Source organism: Alligator mississippiensis, chromosome 11, assembly GCF_030867095.1.
Source record: "Alligator mississippiensis isolate rAllMis1 chromosome 11, rAllMis1, whole genome shotgun sequence".
Taxonomy (NCBI): Eukaryota; Metazoa; Chordata; order Crocodylia; family Alligatoridae; genus Alligator; species Alligator mississippiensis.
Genome location: NC_081834.1, coordinates 6,541,213 through 6,560,069, shown reverse-complemented (window position 1 = coordinate 6,560,069; position 18,857 = coordinate 6,541,213). Strand labels below are relative to the sequence as shown.

At 48.1% G+C, this 18,857-nt stretch overlaps 1 protein-coding gene across 1 annotated transcript in view; it reads left to right on the top strand.

Annotated features, from left to right (window-relative positions):
- ANKDD1A (ankyrin repeat and death domain containing 1A) overlaps positions 1-18,801 on the top strand; it is a 28,910-nt gene extending 10,109 nt beyond the window's left edge. The window contains exons 3-15 of the mRNA XM_059714556.1: positions 114-212; positions 775-873; positions 2,722-2,826; positions 4,869-4,967; positions 6,165-6,263; positions 8,004-8,102; positions 9,390-9,488; positions 10,013-10,111; positions 11,103-11,201; positions 14,196-14,291; positions 15,414-15,615; positions 17,103-17,234; positions 17,708-18,801. Of these exons, the coding sequence (XP_059570539.1) occupies positions 114-212; positions 775-873; positions 2,722-2,826; positions 4,869-4,967; positions 6,165-6,263; positions 8,004-8,102; positions 9,390-9,488; positions 10,013-10,111; positions 11,103-11,201; positions 14,196-14,291; positions 15,414-15,615; positions 17,103-17,234; positions 17,708-17,769 (1,389 nt within the window). The 3' untranslated portion in view covers positions 17,770-18,801. The remainder of the gene's footprint in view (positions 1-113; positions 213-774; positions 874-2,721; positions 2,827-4,868; positions 4,968-6,164; positions 6,264-8,003; positions 8,103-9,389; positions 9,489-10,012; positions 10,112-11,102; positions 11,202-14,195; positions 14,292-15,413; positions 15,616-17,102; positions 17,235-17,707) is intronic.
- The last annotated feature ends 56 nt before the right edge of the window (positions 18,802-18,857 follow it).

The following is an 18,857-nucleotide window of genomic DNA, read 5'->3' as shown; positions in this document are numbered from 1 at the left end:
AGTAACTTCCTGGCCCCAAGGAGGTCAAAAGGAGCTTGGACGTTGACTTCAGTGCAACCAAGACTTCAGCCCAGGTGAGTAGCCACTTGGCTCCTCTCTCTCCTCCTCTCCAGATAGACAGAACTGCTCTGCACTGGGCTGCTGGAGCTGGGCATGAGCAAGCTGTGAGGCTGCTTCTGGAGCACGACATGGCGCTGGATGATGAAGACCATGTATGACCGTGCCTCTCCTTTGCAGCCTTATTGCAGGTCGTGGGGCGGCAGGGTGGGAAATCTCATTTCAAATTCAACATAGTGCTTGGGGAATGGGTTGGGTGCACGAGCAGAAGCCGTGTGTGCTTCCCTTGCACTGCGTCTCAGCCTTGCTCTGAAGGCAGTAGTTACTCCGGTCCCGTCTCATCCTTGGCTGCCACGCTGATGCTGCCAGCCAGGCTGTGAGGGTGGACCTGCTGTGTTAGTGGTTTGCTGGCCAGCAAGTGGTGTCCGGCCAACATATTCCCACCTGGGAGCAGTGGGCTAACAGGGAGGATCACTTTCCTATCAGCAGACCGACAGGTTCAGCAGCTACTGATCTCCCCAGAGCAGGAAGACCAGTGAGGAGAGGGGGATCGAACTGGCAGAGGGAAGGAGGGGCTCTTAAAAGAGATCCCCACATTTTAAAATATTGCTCGTGCAGATTCCCTCCGAGTTCTGGCATGGGGCGTCCGGCAGTACTGTGGGGGGGAGGCCTGGAGGGAAGGTAAGACTGAAGAGATCTGTGCTCCCTCCTCTCCAGTTTGGAATGAATGCGCTTCTCCTCGCGGCTTGGTTCGGCCACCTGCGCATCCTTCAGATCCTCGTCAACGCTGGGGCCAAGGTCACCTGTGTCAATAAGGTGAGGCAGCTCGCTCCTGTGTCCTGTCCTCAGCTGTCCAGAGCCAGGGAGCAATAGGGGGAGGGCGGTCGGCTCGGTCATTACAGCCAGCAGAGAATGGGAGAGCTGAGAGACCGGCTGCCACAACGGGGCCTCAAAGCTGGGTCCATAGGTGACTGGGTAGGGGGGGCACGTGCCCCCCCCTCCCGACAGGGTCATCCCTGCTGCCGACACCGTCAGCATCTGCGGGTGCTCACCAGCCCCATCCCCACTAATGATGCTGTCACTGGCTTCTGTGGGTTTCCCCCCAAACTCAGGAGGCACCAGTCACCCATGGCTGGGTCGTTATGTGCACGATGGGGCTGCATGCACCCTGGGGGCAATCACTGCTTGGGTTGCTCCTGAGTAGTACTGGGAGGACTCCTGTAACCCCTATCCCAGGATCTCTCGTCCTGCTGCTCCTTTTACCCAGTCCCATCGGTGTCCAGGCATGCAGGCATCATCATTTATTTTATTAACATGATGGGGAAAATGTACAGCGCCAGCACTGTCCACTCCCCAAAGCCCTCTGGATATGCCCACGGCTCTGTATTTGTATGCACCATGGCAATCCATTTTCTGCACTATGACTGCCTCTGAGAAGAGAGCCTCATATTATCACACCCAGCCACATCCTTTTGCTTCACTTGCCACTCCTGCTTGAAGGCCTCTACCCACAGCCGGGCTGTCCAACACGGGCCTGTTTCCACAGTTTTTGCCCACCGTGGCAGCTCTTCTAGCGAGGGCACAATGTACGGAAGTGCCCGTCGCAGGCTGGTGGTTGTTCCTGGGCCCCAGTCGCCTGAGATGGAGCGGGATGACAACGGGTTCTTACCCCCTATACGGAGGGTCAGCAGCCACCCGTTTCAGTGGCTGCCGTGATCTCTCTAATCCGATGCTTGGCTAGGTTGCGGTAGCTTCAGGAGTCGACTTACACAAATTGAAGTGTCCTTCCCGGTGTGTGAGGCTATTCGTCTCTCTCTCAGAAGGCTTTGAGCCCAGCGTGCAGCCAGTCCGTTGTGTTGAGACATGGTCTTTTTAGGAGGCAGCCCCAGGCATCCAACCTGCACAACGGAGAACATGAGCATTTTATATGTGATTGAATAAGAATACTAGACCTTTTTCCTTGAGACTATAAATAGCTGCCGTGAGACAGTGAGTTTATTAGGACAAAGGAACCTACCTGCCCTTTGCGGGGATGTGTATATATTTATTTTGCTTCATCTATGGCAAGCAGATGCCACGTACTGCATTGCACAGTCATGGGAGGGGAAAGGTTTGCAGGGCAATAGGAAGAGCTCAGTGCTGGCGTGAGCTGCTCAGTCTTCCCTGTTAGCTGATATCCTTTTACTGACTTCCTGCGGGGGATACGGGGGAGCGGGCGAAGCTGGGTGCCACTCCTGGCTCTGTCTCTGACCCGCTGTGTGACCACAGGCTTAGGGAAGCTGTTTCACATCTCTGAGCCTAGCTGCGCTAGTACATAGCTGTCATATTTTTTGTTCCAGAGAGGTTTCCGCTGTCATATTTTTTGTTCCAGAGAGGTTTCCGCAGTCCACGACTCTGAAAGGCCCAGATGGAAGGTGCTGTAGAAACAAGAAGGAGCATTAATAAATCAGCAGTAGATATGTTTTAAAAATAAACCTCTGCTGAGAAAGAGGGAACATCAACATTTTGGAGAAACAATTAGCCATCTGCAGCCCTAGCTGGCTTTAGCCGGGGAGCTGCAGGGAGGCAGTGGATGAGGTTTTTTTACCAGGAAGAAGCTATTACAGCAGTGATGTAATGCAGCCTCTGACTCATTAAGCAAATGTGGCTTGCTTCCCACTCTAGCACGGCAGGAACCTGCTCCACTGCGCGGCCCAGAGAGGTCACGTCAAGGTGATGGAGTTCGTCATGGAGGACCTGGAGAATATGCGCGTGGACAAGACGGACAAGGTAGTAAGGCCGTAAAGCAGTCTCACTTTCATGCTCTTCCTGGCAGTGTTCCCCTGGGTTTCAGCAGGAGCAGGATTGAGTCCCTGGGATCACGTCTCCTTAGATGCATGGAGAAGGTGAATCCAGGATCTGGCTTGCAGGGGAACGCAGCAGGCTGGCTTCTCCCTCCAGCCCCACTCCTCGGACTTGTCCTCCCGTGGAATTGCATCTCGTTCTAAGCGTGCCCTGGAAGCTGTCCGTGGGGTGCGAGGCAGGACGGGCGAGCCAGACGTTATCACGAGAAGGACTTGATTTTCGCCCGGGGCAAAATGCCCTGCTCCCCCAAATGCAGTTTTCTGTGGGAATCGCCAGAAAAGTCGAGTGGCAGGATGGTGCTGTGCCTGGCAGCCTCACCCTGGGGAGTTGCAAGCCGGGCTGCATTAATGACACAGCAGGGCATGGGCATGCCTTTGGTAAACAACGGTCCCTGTCGCCAAGCGGTTCCTTCCTGATCGATCGCTGCAGGTGGGTCCCACCTCGTTCATCAGGAAGCACACGGCTGAGCCCGGCTCCCGAGTGCCGTTCTCCCCTCGCTGTCCTCAGTCGTAGCCCTTGCTGCCCCCTCTTCACCCCACACCGCTCCTGCGGGGATCCTTTCTCTTCCCCAAGCACACAAAGTGGGTTGCACTGGCAATTACCTACACCCAAGAAGGTTTTTTTAAATAAAATGACTCACGGGATAATTGACGCTTCAGATCATTTTTGCTTTCTCTTCGGCTTTTAAGCTTTAATTACCTTTTGATAAGCTGCTTATTTTCCTTTCTTCGGGTTGAAATAAATATTGACATTCTCTTTGCCTTTTATTGTGCCAGATGAAACCAAAGGGCATAGAGTTGTTAGTGCCAGGCAGGTGGTTCAGCTCAGGTCTTTTTTTTTTCTCTAAGATCACCCCAAAATGTGAAAGCAGACTAGTAGGAGTGGGCAAAATGCGGCCCGCGGGCCGGATGCAGCCCGCCAAGCTGTTCTATCCGGCCCACGGGGCCCCTAAAAAATGTAGAAAATTAATATATATCTGCCCTTGGCTGCCTGTCATGCGGCCCTCGATGGCTTGCTGAAACCCAGTAAGCGGCCCTCCGCCTGAAATAATTGCCCACCCCTGAAGCAGAGGAACATTCCCCTGCTGGCGATGTATAAAACCTTTTAAGGCTCAGTGCTAGTTACTGCCAGGGGGAGACAAAACTATTCTTGCAGTGTGTAGTTATTGGGGGAGGCCTACTTCTAATGCCTTCAGCAAGAGTCATTACCTTAGTGCTAGTGTTAGGTATCCAGGTTGTAGCCGTTTTGGTCTAGAGGAAAAGGCAATCAGGACTTGAAGTAGAGATGATCTCTTTTATTAGACCAAGATTTTTGCAAAAAAAATCTTTAATTGCAAGCTTTCAGGCACAAACCCCTTCATCAGGCATCGGAGAAAAGACTGTAGAAGTTCTCCTGGGTAGAAATGAAAGTTCAGATTTCGTAGGATTTCACAGAGGAGTCAGTAGATTCATAGATGTTAGGGTCGGAAGGGACCTCAATAGATCATCGAGTCCGGTCCCCTGCAGAAGCAGGAAAGAGTGCTGGGTCTAGATGACCCCAGCTAGATACTCATCTAACCTCCTCTTGAAGACCCCCAGGGTAGGGGAGAGCACCACCTCCCTTGGGAGCCCGTTCCAGACTTTGGCCACTCGAACTGTGAAGAAGTTCTTCCTAACGTCTAGTCTAAATCTGCTCTCTGCTAGCTTGTGGCCAATAGGTGGAAAACTCCTCTGGGCAGGCAGTTCATAACTGGTATGAAGCCTCTCTCCTCCTGTGAGGATCGGTGATGATGCAAATTACTTTGAGCCAAGGTAAGAGCAGGAAATCGGGTTTCAGGTGGTCACAGTTGCTTCCTGCTTGGGAAAATACAAATATTTCATTTGAAAAAATTGGCTAAAATTCAGTATCTTCCGTGTGTCGGGTATCCAGGTTATTCTCAGCTGTTAACCTTTGTCTTTATGTTTCTGTTTTTCTCTTCTGAATTGCAGATGGACAGGACGGCCTTTCACCTGGCTGCAGAGCACGGGAGGCTGGAGGCGGTGGAGTTCCTGATCAGAGTGGGGTGTTCCCGCAGCGCGAAAGACAAGGTACGGACAGAAGCTGGCGTTCGGGGCACAGCAATGGAATAATGACTTAAATGACGCAATGGGATCTCGATTTGGGTGGCTGGGTCAAAGACGCGCAGGTGGTTGGTGAGCGCACGCTCAGGCCGGTTGGCTGTACGCTGGTGTGCGGTAGCTCTGTGTCTTGCCTGTTCCAGGGAATTCTTCCCCCGTCCATTTGCAAGCCCAGCAGGAAGGTGCTGGAGCTGTGGATAGGCCCTGGAGCAGGGGGGACTTTTTGGACCATGGGGTTATAACCCTAACCCTGCATTACGATGAAGTGGCAGGCTGAATTTATGGAATAAAACCAATGTATTTGTTCTCCTGGAGACAGTTGCTAGGTCCCCAGTGTGGGAAGGACAGATACGTCTCACTCCACAAGAGAATATTTGTTAGGGGGCTAGTGCGAGAGGAGTGACAGAAGAGAGCAGCACATATTCAGCTCGTTCACAGGAAAATACATACCCTGTGATTTGCTGAGCCTTATGGAGCTCCTATAGTGCGGCAGTGAGGAACATAGAAGTAAAGTAGATGGATAAGAGAGACAGAAGACATTTGCCTCCTGGGGAGAAAGTCCTCGGATACTCAAGCTCCAGGGCTGTGGAGTCAGAAATCAGAAGCAGCACTGGCACTGCAGTGGTAAGATCCCACAGTGATGGGAAGCTTATTCATGTGTCTAATTGCTGCCATAATTGCATTTACCAAGGATTTAAATTTGTGGAGTGGGGAGAAGTGAATTGTTCAAAAGCAACGCTTAAATGCTTCAACAGAAAATTTTCTTTGCCTCCTTTTGGTGCTCTAGTTTCTTGGCAGACATAGCACCCCTTCATCAGAACTGAATCAGTTGTTTTTCTTAATGGGCAATTATTTGACAAAAGAATGACTCCCAGGTTTGCTGTGGGGTCAGATGGAAACAAGAGATTGGCAGGGACATCCAGGGTCATCAAGTCTCATCCCCAGGCAGCCACCTTGTATAGTTTAATTCCTAAATGAATTCAGCTTCCTCCTAAAACCAGTTAGGCTTATTGCCCCACTACTGCTGCTGGGAGGTGGTTCAGTCTTGTTCTGCTGATGGTTAGAAAACCTTCTTTTGCATCATCCTGGGAACTGGTTCGTACAGAGCTGCTTTGCCCGAGTGCTTGGCCATGGAGGTTTTACACAAGAAGCAATGTTTGCACGCAGGAAAAGAATACAGCCCTACATTTAGCTGCTAAAAATGGGCATTTGGCGGTGCTACAGAAGATTGTCGGAGTTGGAGTGGACCTGGATGAAAAGAACGTGGTGAGTAAATAAAAGAAACCCAAGCAAGCATCCCTCCTGACTTTTAGAGGCAGCCTCCCATGTCAGGACTGCTGGGCTCTGTGCTAAGAACTAGCTTATGGGCCTCGCTGGGTTTATTTAAAATGCGCAGCTCCAAAGTGCTGGACACATGCAGTTTCTCTGCAAGAAGCAATATCCCTATTGACTCCAAACTAAACACTAATTGACTCCCTTTACCTTTGTTGTAGGAACACAGGACTGGAAGGGGCTTTGTGGTCTCAGGCTGCCATTTGCCCAAGAAATTCCCAAACTTGCCCCTGCAAAGCCTCATGCACAACTATAAAGCACAAAATTAGAAGCACCAACAATACTCTACCACGTGCCATAGATGAAAGCAGGGAAGACAAGGGCACTGCCCACGTCCTGCCACTGCGGTGGCAGTGAAGTAGTTTGTTTAATACAGGTTCAGGAGATCCTGGAGAAGGACTACTCTAGAGAGAAAGGAAAAAACTCACAGTTCATGTAACTGTTGAACTAACTTGACTACCATCTTTTCTCCCCCACTACAGTGCCACGCTCTTGCATATTCTGGTGCCTAAGTGGTTAATGAACATTGTTTTAAGATACATCAAGTCCTGCATAAAGAACATCGATCTGGTCACTGAACAGCTAGTCTCTCGATTTGATATCTTCTGCTGTTCGAGTTACCAGTCTATGATTAGAGCATTAGTTAAAGTCTTGACTAGCAAATAGCCATCCAGTCGAGTCCTGGGGCGAATCCACTCAGTCTCACAATTTAAATGAATCCCTGATAAACGTAAATCTTAATTGCTGCCTTTGCATAGTAAATAAGGTGATCTGAAAGGGAAGGGAAGCAGTCTCATCTGATAGTTTATCAGCCAGTGCTACTTCTGGATGGATCCCTTCCTGATCAGCTTCCCCTCGTGCACACAGTAGCAATGAATGTAGATAAATGTCCTGGGAAAGGCTCATGGGGCCTCCTTCATAAAGGGAAGTATGCTGTAGTAGTTGCAGGAGCAGCAGTCAAGTGGCATAGATTCCCAGCTCTGCCCATGACTCACTGTGACTTCTGGGATATCATTTGTGACCCTGTGCCTCAGCTTACCCATCTGTGAAGCAGGCATATATGCCATCCTGTTTCTTTTTATTACAGAATGTCCCAGCTGCACTAAAAAATAACTTTAATTTGATGGCTGTGGCAGCAGTCAGCTGAAGCTGATGAATTGCAGACGTTTGGTATGGAGTCCATTTTAGATTCCCCCTGTTGATAAATTTGTAGGCCATGTGGGTAAAATCACTCACTGGAGGCAGAGGTTGCAGGGACAGAGTATTATGCATGGTTTGCCACTGCTTTCAGAGTCCTCTCTCACCTTCCTTGCATAGGCAAAGCTCCCTCTGCAGTCAGTGCTGCGTGGGGCCTGACTTCAGAGGGAGCTTTGCCTGTGCAAGGAAGGTGAGAGAGGACGCTGAAAGCTGTGGCAAACACCACACTATCAGCATGTTGATAGTGGTGAGTGATTCCTTAACATTAGTCTGGAGTGGGAGTGAACCCCGATGCGTACAGCCAGCACGGGAGCACGTTGCTGACTGAAGAGGCCCAAGGATCCCACACCTCTGAACAGACTCCCCTGTGTCACCAAGCTGGCGCGTCCAGCTCACCGGTACTGAGCCTTGCTCTATGAAGGGCCCCTCTTGGCATCCATGCCCAGGTTCAGCTTTGTCTCTTGTTCTTGTTCCCAGGAAGGACAAACTGCCCTGCACTCAGCTGCTGACGGAGGGCATTATGACTGTGTAAAGCTCCTCTTGGAAGCTGGTTGCAATGTTAACGTCCAAACCCAAGTAAGCAAGACCTGTTGGAAGATGGCTTTGTTCTCAGTCGTTTCCCACTTGGGCAGCAGCTGTGCGGCTTGCTCTGTGTGCAGGTGGCAACGTAAGAAGGGTTAAGTCCTACCCTTCCACCTTCCAGCTGCTGTGGGACTTCAGTATCAGTGCAGGGTGGAACACCCCTTTGACAAAGGGATAGGTCTCAAACGCTTGTATGGCAGCCGGCTTGCCCTGAAGCCCTGACAGTGGTCTCCTTTGTCTTCCCACTGGAGGTGGAGGCAATTGAAGCAAGGACTCAATGTCAGGCCTGCTCAGACAGGTTTGAGCTGTGGCAATATTAGGTTCCTGTTGTTTCTTTTCCAGGCTTGTACAATGATTTGTTCATTATCATGCAACAGGCCCCCAGTTGTAGTTACTGGGACTTTAATGGTTTCTCGGAGAGCATAGACCCTAACAGAGCAGACACCCGCTTTGTTGTGGGCTTTGCTGATAGATGAGGTATTCATGCTGCACTATGCCTAGGACAGCAAAGACACCATTTCTTTTGTCATGGAAAATTAGGCTAGGAGACCCATTCACCACTAATTAAACTGAAGTTCCCTCTGAGGAAGAGGTCTATCACTGTAGAATCAGATGGACTAAGGAGCGTTCTTCTTTCCCTCTGAAAACTAGCGTTTTCAGTTCCCTCTGAAAACTAACTGAGACCAGTATATCAGGACAGAGGGTTTGGTATATCAGGACAAAAGTTTGGGGAACAAAATGCCACCAAAAGAAAGAGCTGCATCCTTTGTATCCTAGTAGTTGATACTACTTTGTATTCTAGCAGTTGGTCCAATAAAAGATACCAGATTCACCCAAAGAACCTTATCTGCCTATGTCCTTAGGCCAACACGGCTACAACCTACACCCCCCCACCAAAAGAAAGGTCATTTGGGTTTTCTAAAGGATATCGAGGTGACTGGGTGATAGTGAAAATCATCTGCATTGGAGAAAAGTGATAGCACTGCAGGACACGCAGAATCAAGATGCCATTAAACCAGAGAGTGACAGCTCCATGGTAAAGCTGTTCATGCCTCGGGTTTGGGCTGTCTCCAGCTGACATCTTATCATCGCCCCAGTATTGCTGTGCCCCTCGTGGCTTGCACCAGGTCCCCAGCGGAAGGGAAGGGCGTTCTCTGAGGAAGCTGCTGCAGCTGGAACCTCTGAGAAGCAGAATGAACAAAGGCCCAGAGGGAGAAAGGTCCTTTTGCTTGATAAAATGCCTTGGCCTAATATCCACCTGTTTTTTGGTGTGTGTCTCAGAAACAGATGAACTGCCTTCATTATGCTGCACTGCACGGCTATGAAGATATAGCCCGGGTCCTTGTGGATGCTGGAATCCATGCAGAGGCCGTCAATCACGTAAGCTGCACAAAATGATTTTGAGCTTTTCTAAACAGATGGGGCCAGATTCTGGATACGGTCATGGGAGGCAGACGATAGGGGACCTGGATCTCCTGTCTGTGAGCACCTGCTTTGGCCGTCGTAAACCTCTCTTCTCCATCGTGCAGCCCGGCAAATGCTGTGCTGGCACAGGCTGAGCAGCTGCGTGTGCCTATAAACTATCTCTGGTATTTGCCTTCGGAAGACTTGTCTGCCTGAAAGCAACAGCTTGCTTTCATTTCCTATCTTGTCCTCATTGAGATCAGTAGGAGCAAGGCTACACCTGGCCTGTACTTCATTCCCTTGAGGAATCCATACAAATGTCAGTTGCTGCCGATCCATTAGGTGCATGAATGGCAACGAAAAAGGAGCGCTTTAGAATTGGGGATTCATAGCCTTTGTGTCCTAGCCCAGGTGCCGGGACCCTTAACAAGTAGATTGTCAGGCAGAAGGCTGCATATAAGCTATAGACCCGTGGCAAATAATGCATCTTCTTTCCACAGCAAAATGCCTCAGCTATGCACATAGCGGTGCTGCACAACTTCCCAGCCCTGGTTAAACTCCTCATCGATGCAGAATGTGACCTGGACATCCCAGATAATGTAAGACTGGGAACTGAGCAGGGGTGCATGTAGCAGACAGCGTTCAAAACATGGAGATTCAGCTCACGAAACTCAAAAGTGCCTGAGTTGTTTGCATTTTCCAAGCAGGTCCTTGGTTGGACCCCATGATCCCTCTGTGCGTGAGGTTCCCTGGCTGGTCTGTATACAGGTCTGCATGTTCAGGCCCTTCCCACTCTGAGCTGTGAGCCAGCAGCAGAGGTTTGAACACATACATAATTTGGAGAACATTAAGAAAGACTGTACAAGGAAAGCAGGAATGGACCTTGGCTGGTTCTTGGGCCGAACAGTGATGTTGCAAGCAATGCATCTGTTGCACATACAGATCTCTTTCAACCAGTCATTGGATTTTTAGGTCATTATCGCCATACTAGAACTAAAATCAGCTCTCAATAAGCATTTGAGTTGGCTTAGTGCCTGTATCGATTTGCTGTGTTATTTCTTGGCTTGGTTTCTTGTATGCTACCTGGAATTTTCCACTAAAGGACCAGCCCTCATTTTGACTTTAAGGGAAATCACCAGCATAGTATAGCTTGATTTAGGCCTTAGAGAGGTAGAGCCAGCATCCATTTGATATGGTTATCCATGGAAAGGAGACAGGGAAGACTGTCCATTTCCCAGACATCCCTCTGCTTGATATATAGGGCTGGAAATGTGCAATTGGGGGGTCCCAAAGGTGTGTTATAGGCTCAGATATTGTTAGGCTGAAATATGTACCATGAAGGACTTCCCATTGATAGTGCCAAGACAAGCCAGAATCCCATCTGGGAATCCCGTGGTGCATCCCAGCTGATGGGACATTTGACAGTAACATCAATGGGACTGAGTTAGGTAGTAGAGAGAGCAAAGCGTGTATAGGAATATGCAAGTTCAGCAGCGTCAGCTGGTTCCATTATACGTGGCCGTATTTCTTCCTGTTGTTCTCAGCCTGCATTTGTGCCCGATGTTGAATCTCTCCTTTCTTTTTACACAGAGGCAGCAGACCGCACTGCATATTGCTGCAGAACATGGGAGACAAGACATAGCTGAGATGATTCTCATAGCAGGCGTTAACTTAAAGCTAATTGATAAGGTAAATTTCCTTAATGGCCAAACAGATCTGAGAGGACTTCACAGGACTGCTGATTTATTTTACTTTCAGCTGCAGGAAAAACAGCCAGTGCTAGAAAAAGATGCATATTTTCTTTGATAAGCAGTTCAAATGAGGAGGAATTGGGAGGGAGAGGGTAAAATGGAGGAGGGCGTAGTTTTGAGGAAGGTGTGGGCTGACTTTTAGAAAGGTGCAGAATAGTTCACTGATTGCTAGGCAGAGCTGCAGGAGTCAGCGCCTGTTACTGCCACCTCTGCCGGCACATGTATTAAACGCAAACCACCTTCTTCTGGGGTGGTCTTAAATAGCCAGTAAGAAGGATTAAAGTACAAATGTATTAATGGGCAAAAAATCTGAACTGTCCAGTGGTCAGTGTGCAAAGAAACCCTGCAGCTGTGATTAACAAAAAGATTGTTGATAGCGTTGAGCAAATGCAGCCCTCTGCTCCCAAGCACGTATTTGCTTGTGCAGGTGAGAAACTCAAAGAGTTTTCAGGTAGAGCTTAGTATCAGATCTACGATTCACTATAAATGGCATGCTTTTTAATGAAATGTAAAAACATTGTAATTGTTTGTTGCAAAAGATTTGCAAAGCACTGCTTTCCAGAAGGACTCTGAAGCCAGTTATGTATCTTGTGATGTACGGATGAAACCACATGGTTTCTCTAAGTAAATGGTAGATAAATATATTCGTAGCTGTCAAACATGAAGGTGCAGCTTTGGAGGAGATGATGTCTGGGAAGAGGGAGGGGAAATATTTTCTTCCTGGCATCAGTGAAGTTTCTCCCCTCTTCACTGTTGCGTTGGCTTTCACCATATCTGATTATGAAGAGCTTTGGGAGCCTGGGAACCCCGGAGATGTCTTTGGGAGCAAGTGTCTTAGAGTGGGGTTTCTCAACCCGTGGGTCACAACCCAAAAGTGGGTCCCAGGAATATGTGAAAAGGTTGTGCACAAACTTTAAAGATGGAGTCTCTTTTAAAGGAGAAAAATGTGGGAAACAGTAGCTTTTCCCTTGCAAGCTAGCAGAGTTCCAGCGTGTGAGGGGTTGCTTGCCTGACCCCCCCCATACACCGGGAGGCTGGAGAGTAGCAGGTAGGGAGTGAAGGGCACTGGGTTGGGACTGGCCCTCATTTACAAACGGTTCCTGATACAAAAAAGGTTGAAAACCACTGGATTAGAGATTCTGGGTTTGTCCTGCTTCAGTCATGAGTTATCCCTGCCACTTGCACCCCCTGCCCCTACCATGTAGCTGACTTCCTGCCCCTTGGGCAGGGGGCTGGCCCTGATGATCTCTCAGTCCTTTCCAGCCCTAATGTCTATGAAATCATTAATTAAAAGCCAAACCCAGCTGGACTGGGTCTTAGTCGGGAACCAAAATGTTGCTGCTACCACCAACTGGCTGCTCTTGGGACTACGCTAAGACCAAGCACAAGACAAAGCAGAGGACTGTGCTTCACCCTAACACAGAATCACCCTCCTGGCTTGCTGCATTTATTTCTAATAACTGTCCTCTCTCTCTAGGTCTCTTGCATATAATAATATATATATTAATTGTGCCTACTAGGGATACAGACACACACCGAGTCCAGGCACATACGAGGGAGTTCAAATACTGCGTTAATAGTCATGTCAACATGCTGTTTCCTCCCAAGTAGTGTTTAATCAGACTTGTTCATACACGCACAACTGAAACTCGTGAGACAGCACTGGTCAGTTCAGATTCATGCACCTCAGCGAACCTGTTGAGCAAAACAGCCGCAAGATGCCTCAGACTTGAAATGCTGAGTGCATGTTGAAAGGTACTGGGGCCAAGCGTTTGTTCTGGAGCTGGTGTTTGTATCGTGCGGTGAACCCACCAGTTCTCTGCGCGGCGTGCTTTGAGATATTCAGGAACAAACTGTAGCTGCTCCTGCTTGGCAGAGTGGGGTGCAGTGGAGAGAGACCCTGTGGTAACAATTATCCTGGGGTTACAATTCACATAAGTAATTTAAGCACCATGAAAGACTGTATTAATGAATGTTACTTCCTATTGATGTATACTCAGTGACACCCAGAGGGGTGCTCTTATTAGATGCTGTTAGGAGGATGGTGGTGGGAGGGCGGGTGCTTTGACTCCTATGTGGATGTCACCTGGGCAAGGCTATGGCGTGACTGCAGCTTGTCTCAAGCTGGCTTTATCCTGGCCAACTTTAAAACCACGAACAGTGTGGACGAGGTCAGCACAGCCTGCTGGACACACTAGGTACATACCTGGGCTGCAGCTACACCAGGGGCGGGCAGTTATTTCAGGCAGAGGGCCGCTTACTAAGTTTTGGCAAGCCATCGAGGGCCGCATGACAGGGGCAGATAAATATTAATTTTCTAAATTTTTTAGGGGCCCCGTGGGCCGGGTAGAATGGCCTGGTGGGCCGCATCCGTCCCGCGGGCTGCATCTTGCTCACCCGCGAGCTACTGTTGGTGCCAATCTAGTTAGTTTAAAGCTGGTTCTGATTCATCTACACAAGCTGCAATTGTACTCAAGTTTGCAGCATGCAATACTTATTGTTTCTCTGGGTCTCGGCTCTCCACTCCTCAACAAGGACGGTCACAACACCCAGATCTTGTACAACACGTTTCCCAAGTAGATGCCTACATACTGTAGCAAGCAGACCTGTACCCTTATCCCCATTTCCCGGATGGGAGACTCAGGCACAGGGCAGTTAAACATTTTGCCCAAGGGCACCCAGCAGGCCAGTACAAACCATAACTAGAATCCAGGACTCCGTCGTCCCAGCCCAGTACATTATTCCCACGGTCACTATCTTTGCCCTCCCTCACCAGGTTATGAAGGGAACCAATTCACTGAAGGTTGCAGGGTGTGTGGCTAGAGCAGCTCTAAGGACCAGCCACGCACCTGAGACAGACAGAAGATTAGCGACTGTACCTCTCCTGCACGTGCGATCAGTAGCCTGTGTTTTTCTAACTTTGTTTTTTCAGCAAGGGAAAACCTCTCTGGATGTAGCAGCCCGGGGAAACCACATCAACTTAGCAGATATGATTATTAAAGCAGATCGGTTTTACAAATGGGAAAAGGTAGGCAGCTTGTGTTGAGCTGAGCATCTTCAAAGACCTCCTGTTTGTCGAGATGAAGCTTTACATGGCAGTTGAGACAGCATGTGATGCGCTATGCTCAGAGGTACAAGGGGGAAAGAAATGCACCAGACTGCATGATAAACATCTCTTTTTTTTTTTCACCACCTGTTTTATAAAAGAGGCCAAACAGCTTTACAACAGACCTGCTTCCTGATCTTGGCACCTGCTGCTAGACATCCCAGCCTGTCCTGGAGGGCCAGATTCTTAGAGAGTCTCAGACAGTAGATCTTAGGGCACATTAGAGAGGAGGATCAACATCATTCCCCTCCATTTATAGGTAGGGAAACTGCTGCTTGGTCCAGCATCACCCAGCAGGCAAGTGAGCTTGGGAGTTTAATAAAGAAAGCCCATTGGAAGTTGGCTATCTAATCTGTTTAGGAGCTGTCTTACATCCCAGTAGGGGGGTTTGGAGAAAGAGGCACAGTGTGTTCTGCACCAGGCCTTTAGACTGCCTGAGGGGCTTTGGCAGAGTCCTCAATTGCTCTTTTCTGTGTGCAAATGTAAGGATAGCGCTTCCTTTATCACCAGGGAGCTGAGGATTGGTTTATCGTTCCTGGGTCTATTCAAGAGTCTCCGACAGAAGGCACCATTGAAATGCAAATTGTTATCTGCATTGACTGGCGTAGCAATGATGCCATTAACAGCACTTATTAAACAAGGCATGAAACCATCAAGTTAATAAAACAGAAATATGCTGTGTCAGAATGAACTCTGTGACACCCAGTCTGCCACAGATGTGGGATGTGATGGATTGGCAAGTACCAGTGGAAGCACAGGCAGCCTATTGCTAGAGCAGCACTTGCAAGCTTTAGGCCAGGAATTGTTACTGGGGTTGATCTTGCTAACAATACAGAGTCATTGTATCCTGCTGCAGTGTGAGCATCAGCATAGGATAATTGGCTGTATTGTGGGCAAACAGGAGCGACATGCAGTATTGCACGTTGCTGCCAGCAGGGAAGTTAAACTGCTTCTCAAACACAAAGGAACGCTGCACTCCAAGTTCCTGTGTTTTCCTTTCCTGAATAAAAACCCAGCACTGAAGCTCCTCTCTTAACTCGGCAGGACAATCTGAACAGCGACTCGGACTCCTGGATAGCAAAACACTTGACCTTTAAGCAAGATCACAGGCTGGAAACGCAGCACATTCGCTCGGTGATGTGGAGATTAGCTACAAAATACCTCAAACCCAATGAATGGAAGAAGCTGGCACATTACTGGAAATTCACTGATGCACATATTCGAGCCATTGAGCAGCAGTGGACAGGTATAAGTCACAAGCCAAGCATTTTCTCCTCCTCCTCTCCATCCTTCTGCTCTGGTGTATGGCCAAGAGCTGAAGGAGCTGGCTGGTTGGCCTGGAACAGCCCCCAGATTTTGTTCAAAACACTTTAAACCAGGGGTTGGCAACCTTTTGCTGCTAAAAGGGCCTGGGCAGAGACACAGGACACTTTCTGCAGGAGCTAAATATTCGTTCTTCACTGCACTGCCATTTTATTAGCCACGCTAAGTGCCCAGGGGGAGCTGGCTTCCACTTTGACCTGTGAGAGAGATTTGCCCTTGGTTTCTCCTTGAGAGAGCCAAAGTGGATCCAAGTCCTGTGGAGGGTAGTGCTGAGGGGCAAGACAGGCAGGTTAGGGGCAAGCTAGCAAGCAAACTTGGTGCCTTTTCCATTCAACCTCCAAACACAGTAGTGCTATAGACCCAGCTAGACATTACTTGGGGTAGTTCAGGACCGGCATTATCTCTGGAAATATGGCTGCAAGCAAGCTTTCCTTGCAGCAAGGAAGAGCCCAAAGTCCTTTTATTTGCCCAGAACATACCAGGCAACTTCCTGGAGTTCGAGTGGGACACTGAAACCTGAGGCCTTATGCTGACCTATGCATGTAGGATGAAGCATCCCACCATCTTTCCTGCTTGTTCTTTTAAGTGGAACATGACTTCAGATGTGGTGCCCAGGTTCTTCAGAGCGCAAGGCCCAAACCCAGTACCTTTCAGCTACCAGGTGCTGCTTTACCTTTCCCCAGAAGTGACTGTCTAGCCCCACTTTGCCAATAGAGGGGTATAACTGTGGGCTCGGGGTGGAAGCAAAGACAGATCCTGCCAGGATTAAGTCATATATGCCAGGGCTTCCAGGTTTGGCACTAGTCACAGGCTTTCAGAGTGGATATCAACTTGGCTTATTGGAGAGATCATAACTCTTAGTTTATGAACAGAAGTATGAGTTTGCACCTTGGTCCAGTCCCCTAGTCAGCCTCCCCCTCGGACCCTTAACTTGGCAGTAGCTGCCACCTAGCAATTTTGAAACCCTAAACTTGGCCATTGGGGGGTGGGGAGGGGAGCTACAGGTACAGGTGAGAGGGTTAACTACATAGTTACTGGCTGCAGTGATACCATCCCCTAGCAGCAGCATCTCCCATGGCTAGAGCCCTCCTACCTCAACTCACCCATCCCTAGTTATGCTGCTGCTAAGATAAATAATTAGACAAATCTGATCACAGGACATCATTTTCCCAGAAACTTTGCTTTCCTTTAGAACCCTACTCAATACACATTTGAGCATAGTCCTCCCTTGCCTCAAGACAATGTTTCTAGCTGTATTTGCATGGATGTGCCTACATAGCTAATAGGGCCACGCTTTACCTTAAAGCCGTACACTGAACTCCAGAGTCGAGTTTACAGCTATATTTGCAAAGCCAAGTTTACAGAATCCATGCACAGTAAAGTACAGCATTTCTTTCTGATCTTAACTAGGTACTAAAAGCTACAGGGAACACGGCCACCGGATGTTGCTTATTTGGCTTCATGGTGTTATTATGGCAGGAGAAAATCCAATCAAAGGATTATACGAAGGCCTGGTTGGTATTGGTAGAAGAGACTTAGCAGGTAATGCTTGGTAACTTTTGCTCCAAGTAGCACAAACTCAACACTGTTTAAAATTACTTGGCTACCTCAAGAGTTTTTTTAAATTTCTCTTTTTTTTGTCTTATATAAATATAACCAATTCCCATAGACAATCTTAAGCTTTGATTACATGTTCATTTTAGTTTCCCCCTTGTTTTACAGATTGCATGGGTTTTACTCATATTCCCTGGCATTTCCTCCCACTGCTCCATGCTTCCCATTCATCAAAACAAGCCTTTCTAGAGCAAATACACCCCCACACAGTAATGCAGCTCCTCCTTTGCCAAGGAAAAAAACCTTTAAATTGGGATTTGGGGGAAAAGGGAGGGACAAGCAGCCATGGCAGCAGCAAGGGAAGAGGGAGTTCAAGTGTCAGGCTGCCACTCAGCATGAATTACCACTCTTCACCCTTATGAGCTTGAAGGAAAACATGAACTATTGCTTTTGTTTTACAGAAAGCATTAGGAAAAAAGCAAATGCAGACACCACTTCTCCAAGGAAGTGTACAGCAATGTAACCACCGAATGGGGATTGTTGGTCCCCTGTATGATGCTGCAGCAGAAGACTTTCCTACAACTATATTGATTGGAACTGGAATTGTTCTGTTTATCAAAAGGCAGACATAACTTAAGGGCTTTTTATCATAATAAATGGCATGTCTGCTACTTCCATCCGATCAGACAAGGTACAGCAGCAGATGCTAGTAACCAACTGTCTCTTTCTACAAGGGTGGGGTTGTATTTGCTGTTGAGCAGAACCTGGTCACTGTAACAGCAGCTCAGTGAACAAATCTCGTTACAGCGCTAGTAACGTTGATGCTCATTTCTACCGTTTAACTTGTTTACATTGTTTTGTATGTAGTTTTTTAATTGTCTATTTTATAAGTTAATGCGGGGAGATTCCTTTGTTTTTAAACTGTAGCTTAATGTGTTCTGTATCCAAACATCTAGGCTTTCTTGTCCAGATCACTTGTGGTTTATTATCCATAGGTTGACTCAGAACTGCTTACCTGCTGGCATAGGTATTTTGGGAAAGAGTTATGTGGACTGTCCTCAAGTGAGCAGATTTTGGACCTCAGCCTTGAAAGTTTCCCTTTAGCAGGTATTTGGTGAAGCTACATCTTATACAGTTTTGTAGTTGGCTAGAATCTGTCCTTTTAAAATCTTCCTTTACATTTTAGGAAAAGGAAAAAAGATATAGTTGTTAAGTCAGTATTCCGTTTATTTTTAAAGGCACCCTAGACCTGCAAAGCTCAAGGAAGAGATATTTGAAAAGTCAGTCCCCTTTCTTAAAACATAAGCGGCTGCATATTTGCTAAAGGGAAAACCATCCCCATGTACATCAACACATTATTGGCTGACAGATAGCCCTGAGCTAACTGCCAGCATGCGAGTCTTACTGTTTCAGTACAGAAGAGGTAATCATCTGTTGTTCATACCACCTCTGACAAAGGGCACACTTTCTTAAACAAGAGTTTGTCATGTGAAGTTTTGTAACTTTTTTAAACAATGCTGAAGGAAAAAATAAAGTGTTTTCCAGTAAGCCAGGACACCTTTTCCCTTAAAGCGAGGGTTGTTTTTTTTAACCTTTTGTTCCTGCTCTTAC